The sequence below is a fragment of the Nilaparvata lugens genome, chromosome 1, assembly GCF_014356525.2.
Source record: "Nilaparvata lugens isolate BPH chromosome 1, ASM1435652v1, whole genome shotgun sequence".
In the NCBI taxonomy this organism is placed as follows: domain Eukaryota; kingdom Metazoa; phylum Arthropoda; class Insecta; order Hemiptera; family Delphacidae; genus Nilaparvata; species Nilaparvata lugens.
The window spans coordinates 80,907,535-80,920,505 of NC_052504.1; the positions used below are offsets into that span (position 1 = coordinate 80,907,535).

The following is a 12,971-nucleotide window of genomic DNA, read 5'->3' on the forward strand; positions in this document are numbered from 1 at the left end:
TTGAAACTTAATAATTCAACTATAATGTTCTTTGCTGAGTTCACAACGGCTATTTCTCAGGGAGAACGTGGGCTGAGGTTCATGAATGAAATTGCAGGACAAAATTGCTTGAGCAAAGGAGCACTCAATGAAGATAGATAGCTCCGAATTATTCCATCTTATTCCAAATTTGATTATCTGAAAAGGAAGGTGAGAGTGATTTTTTTCTGTGCGATGGCTCGATTTGGCGAAAATTGCAGAAACATGCAAAAGAACCCTAAAATACGTGGTTTTTGGGGCACTTTGTAAAAAGCTAGAAAGTCAACTTTTCGTATTAAGCTGTCCAATACTCCAGAATATTTGCATGAAAAAAAGTAGTGAGCTGGTCCCGTACCTGGTGACAGGACTATAATAATAGAATGTATCAAAATCAGTTGACATTGCATGCCTAGTCAAAACAATAATACTCAAGAGCAAATTGAACCATTTCTTTAGACTCTTGACTGCTTCCAACGCAGGCTGACCAGTTGCGTAAGCGACGTTGCTATTCTCCCTAATATATAACATTTCATAAGGGTGGTTATGATCATTCAATAAATGTGAAACACAATAATGAACGTGAAATGCTCAAGTGTGAAACATTGAGTTTTTGAGGAGCAGAATCAAGGAGAAAAGATAGCATAAGAGGATATCTCATAGTATAGGGCGTTCATGTACCAAATTTCATTGTCGATTCAAGCCATGGCCAATCTCTAGTGTATAGTTCTAAAAGAGAATCATAAATTGGCCAGGCTCACGCCGAAAGTCCTTGTAGTTCTTTTTCGTGAAGCTATGCGAAGCTAGTAGTCTCTCATACCGCTCTTACACTGACTGACACTTGGCCAAAGCAGTATCAATAGACAGTAGTCGACAGTGAGTGGCTTGAGTTAACAAAAATCGGCTTGTCATTTGAAAAAAAAACGACTTAAACCGTGGGATATCTTCTTGTGCTATCTTTTCTCTATGGTAGAGTCGAAGCCAACTTCGAAATCGGCTTGATATTTGGAACAAAAACGACCTTTACCATGGCATATCTTCTTATGCTATCTTTTCTCTATGACAAAATCGAAGCCAACCGACCTGAGAACGAGACACTTGAGCTTCATGAGTTTGACGCGGAGGACGTCGATGGCCTTCTGACTCTTGTCGGAGAATCGCAGGTTGTCAGGGTCCCAACGCAGCTCGAGTCGCTCCAGGGCGGGGCAGTTGTTGGCGATGCCGTCCATCAGCTGATCCACGTGAATGTTCACGCCCAGTCGCTCGTTTGTGCCCATTATTATGATCCTCGAAACACACAAATCATTATTTCATTAAAGAAAAAGTAAAAGAAGAAGAAGAGGAATAATAATAATAATAATAATAATAATAATAATAATAATAATAGTAGTAGTAGTAGTAGTAGTAGTAGTAAGAAGAAGAAGAAGAAGTGAGCCTACTTGGCATTGGTGAGTATGGGCAGGACGGACTGCCAGAGCTGGTCGGTGATGTGAGGCATGCCGGACAGGGAGAGGCCGAGCAGCTGTTGGCCGTGCTTGAAGAGGAACTTGTAGAGCGCCTCGTCGCTCAGGTTGTCCGACATGTCCAAGTCCAGAGCCACCACCGACCTTGGGTTGCCGTGCTCCATCCACGCCTTCAACACCTGACAACAAGATTGAAATATATTAATAGTCGTTCTATAATAAAGACTTATTATTATAGAATACCCTAATAATTATTATAGAATAATATATTAGAATACCCTTATTATTTTTATTATAATAAGGGTATCACTTTAACGCACGAGTTAGATCTGAAGTTAGAACATTTTACGTGTCTTAAGGCTGTTCGTTACACCTTTTTATTTCCTTTTAAATTGGATAATCTTTTTCAATAAAAAAAGATATCTATATAAAAAGATATCTTATAGTCAGTGCAATATAGGCTATTGGGTTGATTTCCAACTTACTATATCTATCTATATCAACCTATCTATAACAAGATAAAAAGATGGATCTAATATTGTATGGATCATTATATGAGTGAGAAAAAGGGCAACTGAAATTTTTAAGTGGTCTAATAAGCGAGTTATGGTTTGTTCAAGTGCTAGACTCCGTTTTCTTTCCAGATCATAACCAGTTTCGAATTTTCCATTGGAGTTTTTTTAATATTCAGCATATCATTGGCTTTGTTCTAATATGCGGTTTTTCGCGATTAATGCTAGAATAAACAAGTTATCGAATTTACAAAAAATGTTACTTTTTTATTTATGAACGATATGGGAAATGAAATGTTTTAGTTTGGAAAGATACATTTTTTGGATTTTTAAGAGAAGTTCTAATAATATAGTAAAAACCGTTCATGATCTGGGAAGAAAACGGAATCTGGAAAGTTAACACTTCAACAACCCATAACTCGCTTATTAGACCACTTAAAAACTTCAGTTGCCACTTTTTCTCTCCTATAATAATGATCTTAACAATTATATTGAAAAATATTATCAAATTAAAATAATAAAAAAGTGTATCGAACAGCCTTAAACATCTCATGAGTTCATTAAATACCACTATACACTATTTTTTATGTAGGACTACTCAAGCTAAGTATCACATTGTTGACTCGTTGTAAGGTTGGAAATCAACCTACCAGCCTATATTGCATTTACTAAAGGATATTCATGCAAATTACTTACTTCTTTGTAGACCAGATACTGCCACTAAACAGAGAAATCTATTATTTATCGTGTTTTTTTTTTGTCTATTTTGAAGCAAAGATGAACTCTTGAGTTCATAGCGATTTTTCCAAATTGTTCAGCCATTATTTACTATAGTGAGGTCCACGTTATAATGACAGTATTTGATTAACTTTGATGTTGCTATCCTTGTCTATCATTCGACAAAGCAGGTAGTACTATCCTTTTCTAGCTCAGCAACGATGCCAAATCTGTTTTTGACAATGTAGAAATATAATTAATGAAGGCAGAGAATCGGCAACGCTGTTCTCCTATCTTCTTCCACTGCCATTATAACGTGGACCCCACTATAGCTATTTTACTCAATTCATTACAAAGGCCACGTTTTACAAGCTATGTATTGTATTGAATGTATTGAGTGTGTAACGCACCGAGTCATTGAATCCATTCAGCTGTCCGGCCATGAGGAATCTGAGCGCGGGAATGCGCGTGAGCATGTCGATGAGGCACTCTGTGCTGAGGTCGGTCGCTGTGATGTCCAACTCCTGCAGGCATGTCTTCTCCCACTCCACCTGCATTACGTACTCGCTCTGCAAATCTGATACATGATACATAATATATTTGTTGATACAAATATGATGTTCCACATTATTTGATACAACAATGATCAATTAATAATAATAAATTTTATTTCCATTAATACACAAACAAGCAATCTAATCAATAAAATGTATATAATATTCAAAAATACAATGTATGAAATTTACTATTGATATAAATAAATTGCATTTTTTTCTAAAAATTAACCTACTCAACTATGGGAAACCGATTTACTAGAGGTACTAGTAGAAATACATTAAATTTAGAGTGGGGGTGCAAATACATTAAGTGGTAAGTGAGCTCACATATTATTCGAAATTATGTTTTCTATATTAATATGTCTTCCGGTTGTTTTGATTCAGTTTTTAACGGCGCATTTAAATTTTCTTGAGTTTTCTATTATCTTGATGTGTACAGGAAGTAAAATACTTTATGTGTACAGGAATTGATGATACAACTATACATGAGATAGTTTGTTAACTTTCTTTGATTTCACGAGTTCTTATCTGTTATAACGAATCAACTACTCATGGAAAATGAATTGATTATAATTCGTTCTCAATTCACCGGCTCCAGGAGCGCATCATGGGAAAATAGACTATCAAAAAAATTGACTAGAAATTAAGGAATTACATTCATTTTTCATTATGTTTTCTCACAGTCAGCCAGATCCGAGATGTATCAATGAGAAATTGAAAAATGAAGAGATATTTATTTTCCATCATCGGCTAGATTTAAGCTGCTCAAATATTTCTGAAGAATCATACTATGGGCTTACATAAAATTATGTAATACGTGATTTTATATACTCTCCCAAAAATTGGCGCCCTTAATTGAGAAGATTGAGGCTAGCTATCTGGAGATTCATAAGATTCTATTAATTTTTTTCTAAAAAAAAATAAGAAAATCCTCAATATATACAGAATGATAAGTTTAGACGACATCCTACAGCTTATATAAGATACATACTCACTGGTCTGATTCATGAGTAGGCACTTGAGTCGTCTACTCCTCTGAAATAGTGTTTTCATTGTCGATCCAGTCACTTTATTGCAGTAGTTTACTGCCAAACATTCCAGCTGTAACAATTGATGAATCAAGTAAATCTAACAATGTGATGCAATAGAAATCCATAACAATGCATAATCTAATTTTAAAATTACAAGAGTTTGCAGGGAATTAAAATCAAAATGAGTTACCTCTGAGCCTAGGCTTATGATTCCATTAGAGTTGACCCGCTTTCAACAAGACTTGATTAGTCCCAGGCTTAATTTTTGACTCAATTCATAATTGAAGATTATTCATTATTGATTCGAACATGGTGGCTGAGGCGAGTGTACAATGTAGTATTAGTAGCTAAATGCGAGCATGTATGACATAATTTGCCATAAACACAGGTACACACTGTGGCTATTAGCTTTTGTGATCTCAAACCTCACCTGACCTAACTTTGCACTTAGTGGTGGTTACATTATAGTAACTGAATAATTAAACATGGACCATACACACGCACAGGGGCGAGACGAGCATGGCGAACTGACCATCGAAGCTTTCAAAGCTAATCAGGTCAATTATCGATCTATTATTGACTACACCAGCACATAAACTCCCCTACAATACGTAATCTATTCAAGCATGTGAGAATACACTATTATTTACTAGGGTGAATAGAATATAGGTAGTCCAGCATACATAAAGCCCAGAAGCCAACTTTTTCTGTCATGATTTAGCCCAGCAAAGAGCTTGACCTCACGATGAGTTATGATCTAACATATCTTTGAGTTGCAAGAATCGGACGAAGATGTTATAGTAGCATCACGAATGAGGCTCTTTTTAATATAGGATAATTTCTCTTCCTCATAGAAGGTTCTGGATGAGACAAATGGAGGCAGTAATCATATATTAATGGAGGAATTCGTGTAACTTAATGAAGATTCTCCAGAAGAGACACCTTAATTATTTCGAAAATCACACTTCATTTTGACACGTCGAAATTCAGGAGAGAGACAGTTTTGGGCTCTACCTGTTGTCCTCTCTCGATCATTTTGAATATAATGATCTATGACTCTGTTGATAAATGGAATTTTAGAAAACTCAGATCAGAGACATAATGGAACGCTAGCTATTATGAGATATATTATTTCTTCATGTTAAGATGGAGAAAACAAAATTATAAGCCTCTTTGATGACAAATGAATTAGTGGAGATGAATTTGTTGGAGTGAACAAAATTATTTTGTAATGTATCTCCATGATTCTATTTCTCATTTATTCAAATAAACATTATATTCATCACTTGAATCTTTCACAAGAGTGGGTGTGATATTAGCCTACCTCGTCTCAAAAACATCACCCAGTGTAAATATCAAGTTTTGCTATGTACTATGATCACTCATTTTGATATAACAAGACATTTATTGTTATAGCTTGTTTGGTCGCACCACTGTCACCTATGCGCTTCCGAAATCACGTTGCTTTGAAACCCACATATACTGCAAAGTCATTCATTTTTCACTTTCATCCGGCCTAATCCCATGGAGTATAATCCAATAGTTTCCATTCCTCCTCCACAGAATAAATAGAAATTTCATCTTAATTTCTCTCACTGCCATAGAAATATTCTCCATTAATCCTATTTAATTCCTCCCCCAAAGAAAATTTATTTCGGATGATATTACGAGTTTTGCAGTTCTATGATTCAATGAAACTGTCCAAGGGAAAGATTTAGGTTTCATATATGAGCGTCATATCAAACATAAAACGTAGAAGTTGAAGATGGTAACATTCACTTCATCAATATCTTTGTTGAATAAGAATCAGCCCGGGTAGGTAACTCTATACGTCAAGTTTTCAGTTCATCAAGTTCCTGTTGCTTTCAGAAATACCAGTGGATACAGTATCATATATATTCAATACTGAAATAATCAAAAAATTTTGTATAATATCAGCATAGTGTCATTTGAAAGCAAGAACCTAATTCGTAACCTGTAACCCTAGTTACATAATCTCTTACTAACTTCTCCTTGATCAATTCTCACCAATCACTAACGTTGAAGCTGACTGTGTATCAGCCTGCAATGAAAAATTGATGTCGTGAAACTTGACGAACTGTTCAACTTGCCATTTTGTTGTAGTGCGGTATATAAAGGAATTGTCAAAATAAGTACTACTCTTGTTGATCTGATAACTTGACGAACTCAGACCCTCCTGTTGAATAATGTATGATTTCATGGAATAATTGAGAGGAGTTGACGCACTTGTATGCAGTTTGAGCTGAAGGCGTCGATGTGGCTGTCATCGATGAAGTTGATGCCGTAGAGGTTGATGACGCGTAGGTTGGGCGTGGCCGACTTCAGCTTATGCACGTTGATCACCTCGTAGATCTCTTCCTCCTCCTCCTCCACTTTCTCGTAGGTACCTGCATTCAGACAACAATACTATGATGAATAATATAAATAGAAATGAAAATAAAAATCTCAGTACCCTATTGAAAATGGCATCAATGTTGAAACATGTTGTGATAAATAATTCAAAGAAGGGTACTAAGATTTTTATTTTTGTTTCTATTTAAATTATGAATACATATGATAAATATCATGAGTAATGCAGGGTTATCATAAAATAATGATACGGTTTCGAACATGGTTTTAAGAAAAACCAAATTACTTACAGTTAATATTGTTTATTCATCTAATTTGTCGTTTCAAACAGTTTCTTTACATAATTAATAAATTTCAATAAGTGAGCACTTAGTCGCTTGATAAATGTCCATAGAATAATCAATTTCTCTCCAAACATTCGCTAAAATTCATTTGGTTATCGTTGACATAGCTTCATTAATCCTGTTTTTTAAGTGGTTCAGGTCGATTCTTTCTTGTGGGTTCACATCAAAAACATTGTTTATTCACAAAAAATCGCGAACTGAACCACTTTAAAAACAGGAAGCAATGACAACCATAATCGAAATGTTAACGAATGTTTGGAGAAAAATTGATTATCGTTTGGACTTTTGTCGATCGATGAAGGGCTAATTATTGAAATTTATTAATTATGTACAAAAACTATTTGAGACGACAAATTAGGTAAATAAACAAAATCAACTGTAGTAATTTGGTTGTTCTCTAAACCATGTTCGAAACCGAACCATTCTTTTATGATAATCCTGTATTTTGATATCTAGTAAATGTCATGGTCAAATGAAAGAACTCCTACAATAATTGATAGGTGTCAAGGAGGACGCAAGTTGGTTGAAGGAACGGGAGCCAGAGAGGAAGGGGAGGAGGATGAAGTGGAGGAAAGAATGTTGTGGGAGACAAGTAATACATACAGTAGAAAAGGACGAGGATGGTGAAGGAGGAGAGGGAGTCGGAGAGAGGAGGATGGAAAAAGAAGTGGAAAGGATTAGTGAAAGGGAAGGAGGAGGAGAGTGGAGTGAAAATGAGTGGAAGGAAAAGGGACCGAAGTAAAGTGAAAGCAGAATACGATAGAAAGAAAAAGTGGGAAAGGTGTAGGTCCAGAATGGAGGAAGAGGAGGAGAAGAAGAAGAAAGAGAAGTGAGAGAATGGAATAGGGAGGATGAGTGGAAGTAGAAGGAAGAGGAGTAAAAGTAAAAAGAGAGGTGAAGGGGAAGAGACAGAAGAGGAGGATGAGGATGAGGAGAAGGAAAAAGGAAAAGGGAATGAGTTCATAAAATGAAAAACATAAATTCCAATTTCAATTAAGTTTAGTAATTTACGCACCTTATTAGCGTCCGTAAGGACGTTAATATAAACGATTCAGTATTCATATTCTCCAAAATCCTCTGCAATTCTTGAATCATACTGCGTATGATTAGAATTGAAAAACATTTTCGACCATTGAACAATCATAAACTTTGATTCCAATTTGCTCAATTTTCAGTCTACGACTTTTGTCATACACTAGCAGATTTGAGAGGGGAGAGACAATTTCAACAGACGATCAATCAGAAGAAAGGCGTAGTAATTACGAAACATCGACAAATCAGTGGAAGCGGGGGGAGGTGTGTGTATGGGCGTGTTTCCAATCACTCTCGTAATTTTGTAGATTGGTTGTGATTCTTCAAATTCAAACATCACATTCAATGAACTCTCTTGGCTCGTGCCCACTATGATGACTTTCATTGACTATGCTAAGGTCCATGCTTACATGATTGGTCTATGATTACTTCTTTAAACAATTATGACAGCATAATAATTATAAAATTTAATGAATAATGTATTAATTACCAAATAAAAGAAATATTTTCAAAAATAAAAATAATCATTAAAAATACAATAGGTTTTAGCGTAGAAAAAGATTGAATTATAATATGCGAATTTAAAGTAATTTAAAGAAAATTGAATTATAATATTCGTTTGTTGTTATTTATCAATGCTTGGAATTATTTTCCTTCAACTTGATAGGTTAGTTATATACGTACAGTATTAATAAGATACAACTGATGAGTGTTAGAAATAGAACTGACCAATAAGATGCAGAGCTTCGAGACCATTGATGAAATTGTAGATTTTTCTCATGAAACCCTCCATGAAGATGACCTCAGACAAACAGATACACATGTAGCGAAGCTTGGTCGGAAACGCCTAAAAGAAGAAGATAAACAAATTGAATAACATGTTTTAGGATTAAGACTTATTATGGAAATTTCCATTTTCAGGTTTATTACAATCGAAAGAAGACTTCGTAATATCACAGATGCAATACATCATCTCTAGATTTTCTACTCCAATAGAATAATAGTTCATCACAATGAGATCAGTAAGTTGCAGTTGAAGTGCTCTGTAAGCAAAAGTATAAAACCAAGCAATGGTTTCCTCGAAAAGCAGTTGTAAGTATTCTTTGCCAAGAAAGTAAATTGTTTCATGCAATGAATACTCACTAGTTACTTGGAAGTTGATGGAGACACTTTGATTCCTTGCGAGTATTACAACTTTCCATTATTTGTGGGTATTATATTGAATCATCATTACATTTCAAATAATATAAACATATTACCACCATTTAAAAGCCAAAACTCAACCTCGCTAACATCTCCTTTCACCTTTCAAAATTAATTGGCCAAAACTTTTAAGGTTATGTTCATACACTGGACAAATTAGAACTCTCAGTTCTGAGGCACATCACTGCCTTTAGATTCCATCTTTCCTAACTTACATCACGGAAAAACATAAAGTGCTGGTTGTACAAAAGCCCTTTGAAGAACAAATCAAAGAGCCTTCTTTTCGAAAAAGCCTTCTCTGATTTGTTCTCGTGAAATTAATCACGATTAAAATTTAACCGGCTTTTGTGCAACCGGGCTTTAGTTTCTAGATAGATTATGTTGTTGCATGCTGCATGACCTGCATTTCGCTGAAGTCGTGGAGTTGCATGGCTGTGCTGAAGTCGAGCAGCATGTGTGTGAGGTTGGGACACTTGTTGGCCAGCTCATGCAGCACTGTGTGAGTGATCAGCTCGATTGGCAGCTCGATATAGCGCAGTGACGGACCGAAACGAATACTGCAACATGCAAAGGTTTACTCAGTATTTTACTATTTCTAATAGTGGCATAGTGCTACCCATTACTTCAATGAATGTATCAGTGCTCTCATACCTTCTTATACGATAAAATTGATACTTAGGTAACGATTCTTATCAATACGATTCTTATACGTTTTAAATCAATACTTCTTATATGATTCGAATTAATACAATGCTTATTTCATGATCATTGAAACACTAGTTAATGTTGTCTTGTAGTCTTGTAGTGAAAGAATGAAATTGAAAAAATTGACATTACCGTCTGAATAAGAGACTGTGAAGCTGCGTTAAAGTCTAAGTTGTCAACAAGATTTTGAAATCAAGTTGCTGTTCACAAATAATTTGTTGCGAAGTTTTATTTTTTTGTCCAGAAAGTGTACTCGGCATGGACTTGTATATCGGGTACATTTTCTTGACAACTTCCGAGTTTCCCACACTGATTGGGAACCAAAAATATTGTGGAACAAGGATTTCCTCAAGTTGACAGCAACAAGTCGTTGTGCTTCTTGAAATATATGACACATATTAAACTTTGGACCTTTTTCAGAAAAGTCTGTCAAGTTTCAATTGTGATTAAGTTCTAATTAAAGACGACTTCCGCTTCTCCAATTGGCTCTCGTGGTATTCAACCTACATCTTATAACCATTAAAATTTAATAGACCTTTGTGTAACTGGGCCTAGGTGTTCGAACTCATGGTGGGTATTTTAACTGATAATATCGTGGTGTCTTTATTGTCATCATTTTGGGATTGAACCCGAGTGTGAAGCCGGGTCCAGACGCCCAAGTTTACCATCAGTCTTTTGCTCAAGCAAAAGACGGATGTAAAATTGCGTCCACACGTCTTATGTCGTCCGTTTTCCTATTTTTGTGCTCACAAGCTCAGTTAGTCATCAACTATGGAAGAGCTAGTACTCTTGGCCACTTTTGTTTTGTGTGTAAAAAATAGGAAGAAAGGTAGAGTTCATCGTTCACGTTGGAGTAGGGACTGGTTGTTAAAAAGACACAAATTCTCTCACGTTGCATTGCTTCGAGAATTGAAGGTGGATCTGAAAATATGTTTATAATTTTGTTTATATGTTCCTCATTTACGGTGAAACGCAGCAATAGATTTTCATGAAATTTGACAGGTATGTTATGTTCCTCTTTAAATTGCGCGTCGACGTATATACAAGGTTTTTTGAAATTTCGCATTTTAAGGATAATACAAAAGGAAAAGAAGTCTCTTTCGAACGCCAATATTACCGTAAAAATCAGACTATAGACATCATAAATCAGCTGTCGAGTGGATTATTACTTGCATGCAATTAATATCCCATTGTAATTTGGTAAAAAATCAGCTGTCGTGTGGACTATTAATTGCAATCAATGAGGCATGCAATATTGATAACTCGATGTAGCTTATTATTTTTTCTCCCGACTTTTTCTGCTTTCAACTCGGTAAGCTTTTAATGATATTAGCATAGTTGTTTAAAACAAATTATTAGCATTCTAATGCTGATAATTATTTTTAATATTAATAATTATTATTGTCGATACAGCTAAAATCATAATATCAACATCAATTCTGAGAGTATCATGAGAATCAAGAATGAAAAAAGCGTTATATAAAATCGATAAAAAAAACTTGCTTATTTTCAAATACTCGCGAGGCATTTTATTAATTTGAGGGCGCTGAATCCGAATCTGAAATCACAATTTCTCTATCTCCATTTTAATGCGATTTAGGTTTTGGTGGATATGCAAAAGACGGACGGTTTGATGGAAAAAGATTCCCGGCCGATATACATTTTAAGTTTGACGACTTAAGCTTGAAGACCCATCCGTTTTACCGTCCAGACGCAACGACTTACGTGCTCCGACTTTTGCTTGAGCAAAAGACTGAAGCTAAACTTGAGCGTCTGGACCGGGCTTGAGAATCAGCTGTTCTGCGATCAGTAAACAGTGAGGAATGAGTAGCTTGGAAAATGGGGAAAAATATCATTCGAATTATCATTATCAACATCAATATTATTTTAAATCTCAAATATCTTATAGTTGGAAGAATTCCAGTGCAGTTGGATGTTTTGGACTGGAATAAATCATCCACTTGTATTGATTAAATACTTAGTGGCTACCCACCTGATGAGAGCCAATAGGGACTCGAGCGACCCGACATGCAGGCCGGATATTTCTGGGCGCAGACTGACGCACTTCCAGAGGCGCGTGTCGTAGGCGATCATACGCCACTTCTTGCAGACGCGCGCCATCTGGCAGATCTCGCGGTGGCTCAGGTAGCTGAAGATCGCCAGCAACACTTTGTCTGGCAGCTTTTCTATTGTCTACAACACAATCCATTCCACCAATCATATTAGATATCATAGAATCATACATGATTACATACAATCATACACGAAAAATCTCAGTTGAAAATGACAGGCGAATATTTTTTATTTCAACTTAACATTTGATTCCACTCTTATTCTACAAACAAATATTAATTCATTCGTTCATTTATACAATAAGTACATTATCAGAATGATAGAGAGAGGAAAAATATGGTAACCTTGTGCTATTCCTCTCCCAAATTTGGATAACACATAAAACAACTTTGTTACAGAATAACGTCGATAAAGCAGGAAAATATTCATTCAGGAAGTTTAATTTCCCACTAAAACTTGGGCATTTCTTGAGTTATAAGAATACGTACCATATTTTTCTTTGTGATTATTTTGCTGTAATAATCATAATCCGTCTTTCCTGTGCAATATTTTTTCTGATTACCGTTAAATATGAATCAATCGTTCTTGATATATTCACAGGAATATGTACATCATACAAGGATTTTGTTTTGTATCTTCAATCTTCATTCATATGAAGGAAAAAATATTACTGTATTGCAAAGTACATTTCTAGTGATTCCAAGGTGGATCGATACAGAACACAAGACAAAGATACAGAACACACAGTATGTTATTTTTGTATGCTACTTATTCTACAAAACAAACTAAATTTAATGAATAAAATGTTTGATTTATTTATGTTTGATTTGACAAATCCAACATACAATATAACATACTATATAATTATTCGAAATAATAAATTTGAAATTTGAAATTTATTTGCCAAAAAATTCATACATTACAAAAAATTGAAATGGACAAGTCTAAC

At 35.2% G+C, this 12,971-nt stretch overlaps 1 protein-coding gene across 6 annotated transcripts in view; it reads right to left on the reverse strand.

Moving 5' to 3' along the window:
* The window catches only part of LOC111055552 (F-box/LRR-repeat protein 12), a 30,859-nt gene that overhangs the window by 3,291 nt on the left and 14,597 nt on the right, over positions 1-12,971 (reverse strand). For all 6 annotated transcript variants that reach the window (XM_039444713.1, XM_039444707.1, XM_039444718.1 and 3 more), the window contains exons 3-10: positions 11,943-12,142; positions 9,645-9,801; positions 8,771-8,888; positions 6,543-6,703; positions 4,260-4,365; positions 3,118-3,284; positions 1,455-1,657; positions 1,099-1,302 (exon numbers count right to left, since the gene is read on the reverse strand). In XM_039444713.1, the coding sequence (XP_039300647.1) occupies positions 1,099-1,302; positions 1,455-1,657; positions 3,118-3,284; positions 4,260-4,365; positions 6,543-6,703; positions 8,771-8,888; positions 9,645-9,801; positions 11,943-12,142 (1,316 nt within the window). The remainder of the gene's footprint in view (positions 1-1,098; positions 1,303-1,454; positions 1,658-3,117; positions 3,285-4,259; positions 4,366-6,542; positions 6,704-8,770; positions 8,889-9,644; positions 9,802-11,942; positions 12,143-12,971) is intronic.